The sequence below is a fragment of the Paramisgurnus dabryanus genome, chromosome 20 (assembly GCF_030506205.2).
Source record: "Paramisgurnus dabryanus chromosome 20, PD_genome_1.1, whole genome shotgun sequence".
Lineage (NCBI taxonomy): Eukaryota > Metazoa > Chordata > Actinopteri > Cypriniformes > Cobitidae > Paramisgurnus > Paramisgurnus dabryanus.
In genome coordinates, this window is record NC_133356.1 from 23,298,634 (window position 1) to 23,301,975 (window position 3,342).

A 3,342-nucleotide genomic window follows, 5' to 3' on the forward strand; every position below is an offset into this window, starting at 1 on the left:
TCATTGGTCAATGGCAGCCATGTTTTTTGAGCTATGTGAAAGTCCTTTTAACCATTGACGGTATCTTGTACAAGGACTAGAGTTGTCAAGTTTCAAGTCAATCGGTACAACATTTCTACATCTATTTTCGTATGATATTGTGTTATAGTGCCATGGTCAAGCAACAAATTTTTTTGCATGTGATCTCACATTGGGCCCATACACATGTGTACCAAGTTTGGTGTTGATTTCTCATTCCGGTCCTTAGTTATAGCCAATTAAGCCTAAGAGGCTATGCCCCATTAAATGTTTGGGTGTTGCGTTTTGGTGGTGAGTCGAAAGTTCAACTTTTTTTTAAATGATTGATAATCAAACTCCAAAGAATATTTCAGCACTGGTTTTGTTCAATCAAGCCGCAAAAGTTGTTCGCAAAAGTTGTTTTTGGACAAAATCCAAAATGACAGCAATGATGGAAACCAAATTGTCTGATATTTGGACAAAAATTGTGGAAGTTATGAGCAACAACACCCCCCCATTTGTGCTTGACCCCTTTTAAACATCCTCTGTTAATTCTTATTAAAATAAAGTAACATAATTTATCAAACTGCATTTATTAGATTCAATTATTTATTTTGTGGCAATAATCGCTTTCCGGAGTCGAATCCAGAATCTCATTTTACTCAGCGGGTCTCTACTCCACTTCAGATATGTATTCTTTTTTAGATGTTTATGAAGGCCAAACACTTTCTTCGTCTTCCTCTCCTCCACATCTTCCAGAATGATGATGATGATGTTGGCATTGCGTTCCATCACAAACCAGGACTGAGCTATTTCAAACTCAAAGCGACACCAGTCACTGTTAATGAAGTGTTGAGAGACAACCACAATGACTTTACGGCTACCCATTATTCCTTCATCAATAATGTTGGAGGCGATGGATTTTCCGGCTTCAAAGTCCCGCATGTGAAGGCAAAGCTTAATAGGTGGAACTCCATTCTCCAGATTTTCCATCAGTTCATTCATGACCCACATTTCATCATAGCTTGAAAAAATCACAAATGCATCATAGGCAAATTCTTGTTGTCTGGCTGACCTGTAACCTCTCAGTAGTACACAGGAGTATTTCAGATAAAACTGAAACCTATAAACCAGGACTGATAAAACAGCCACTACCAACACAAAACATATCAATAAAACAATTGTGAGTTTGGTTCTGTGCACACAGCTGTTAATGTCAAAATCAGTTACTGTAAAATCTGAGCTCGGTGAAGGGGTTTTACATAACATGTTATGTGGCTGATCCAACATCTGCTGATGATTGATGATCCACAAAATAAAATCTGTGTGAGTGCAGGAGCAATCGATGGGGTTAAAGGACAAACCAAACACTGAAAGGTTTGTGGGCAACTTCTGGAGAACATCAAGTGAGATACTAGTAATGCTGTTTTGATTTAGATAAACTGATGTTAATTTCTTCAGATTTGTGTTGGTCAGAAAATCTATAGTCATTAACTTGTTTCCACTGAGATGCAAAATCTTAAGCCTTCGAAGATCTTTGAAAGAGCTTGGATGTAATTTGTCAATGTGGCAGTACGACATATCAAGATACTCTAAATGTGTAAGATTATTAAATAAATATCTTGACACATCACTGTGAAAACTATTACCAGCTATCTTAAGAACATTCAGACTGATCAGCCCAAAAAAGCAGTATATGTTAGCAAATGTGATGCTTGAGTAAGAAAAATCCAGGTAACTTAAATTCTTTAAGTAAGATAAACCTGAAAAGAATTCCACACCTCCAACCTTTGTATGGTGTAAATCCAGAATCTCAAGGGAATCAAGACCATCAAATGCTCCTGCTGAAAAATCTATTTGTGAATTTCTACTCAAATTTAAGTATTTGATTTGAGGAATCCCCAACAAAAATCCAGAGCAGCATTCTCTTACGGCAATATCATTAGAGCTCAGATCCATATACTGAAGTTTAGGCAAATCTATAAAGGCTTCAGTTCGGGTAGTTGCGCTGTTTTCAACACTGTTCGTTATTACTAGTTTTTCTAAAGAGTGAAGATGTGAAAGTCTGCTACCTGGTAAAGTCTCCAATAGATTAGACATCAAGTAAAACTCCTTAATGTCATGAAATTGCAGATATGGGAAATCATAAAAATTGCTTCCCTTGACCACTACCTTTGTAGCATTAAACATACACCGAAACATATTAATTTGATCACTGGGCCTTGCGTTTAGGTAATAATATATCTCCTGAAAATGTATAGAGCACAGGCCATCTAAAAAGTCTGTGTCCAATGAATAAAACACGCGTTTACCTTTGTATTTTCCAAACATCAGTCTCTTAACATGAAGTCCATAAAGAGCTTTCAGACCAACTTTCTGTGCATTCTTTGAAACAAAAGCAGATCGTATGTCCAGCTCTCTCAGATAAATGTCTTTGAAAGCTCCTGGTTCAATGTATAATAAAGGATTCCTACAGAGTATTAATGTCATGTTTCTGCCAATCTCTCGCAGTACAATGGTGTGATCAGATTTTATGATGGATATATTATTAGCATGTAGATCATATACACTGAAGTCTGTAAAACTGCTCATGAATGCAGGGAGAGTCATGGACTGAAGGTTATTTGTCCCAACTTTAAGTTCCTGTAGTTTGGTCAGATTGTTCATATGAAACTGTAGGGAAGTGAGACCGACATCCACAAGAATCAGTCGTTGTAGATTATGTAAGATATTAAAGCAATCAAGTCCAAAATGTGTAACAGGGTTCCCAGTGACAATCAAAGCTGTCAATTTCTTCACATTGTAGAAAGCATCGTCTTCAATGTGTATGATGTTGCATCTGAAAGCAAAGAATTTTAATTTACTTTCACTTCTATTACAACTGAGTTTTAGATGACAAATGTATCACTTACCTTGACAGATCAAGAACTTGCAGAAAGGAGAAAACCGGGAATACAGTCTTTTGTAAGTATCTCAAGACATTAAAACTGAAATCCAGTGTTTGAACAGAGGAGGGTATACTGGCTGGTATATAGCTGAGGTTTCTTCCCATACACGAGTAATTCAGATTCTCAGTAATCTAAGGATGGAAAATTTCATATCACATTTTTTGACATTTTAAAGAAAACAACTGGATAAGTAATAAAACCAGTTAGTTCAATGGTAAACAATCTATAATTTAAGATTACTTACTTGTGTGCATGATTCTCCAGCACCTACAGAAATAAACATCATGATAAAAGCACTTAAAAAAAAGTTATTCATCTTGATGCCCTTATCTCTATCTGTCATAGATATATGAGTCAGACTTGGTAGAATTTACCAAATATGAGGAACAAATGTCAT

At 36.1% G+C, this 3,342-nt stretch overlaps 1 protein-coding gene across 1 annotated transcript; it reads right to left on the bottom strand.

Annotated features, from left to right (window-relative positions):
- On the bottom strand, positions 1 to 3,070 carry LOC135787626 (toll-like receptor 4). The gene is made up of 2 exons (XM_065297561.1): positions 2,910 to 3,070; positions 1 to 2,836 (listed from the first exon to the last, which is right to left on the bottom strand). Exons 1-2 carry the CDS (start codon positions 3,047 to 3,049, stop codon positions 607 to 609), a joined length of 2,370 nt encoding a protein of 789 aa, XP_065153633.1. The 5' UTR covers positions 3,050 to 3,070; the 3' UTR covers positions 1 to 606.
- Between the last annotated feature and the right edge of the window lie 272 nt (positions 3,071 to 3,342).

Bases quoted from the DNA above. Each gene is read 5' to 3' on its own strand.
- LOC135787626 (XM_065297561.1), bottom strand. From the start codon at position 3,049: ATGGGAAGAAACCTCAGCTATATACCAGCCAGTATACCCTCCTCTGTT. The intron at 2,837-2,909 runs GTAAGTGATACA...CTTTGCTTTCAG, and splicing joins CAAGTTCTTGATCTGTCAAG to ATGCAACATCATACACATTG.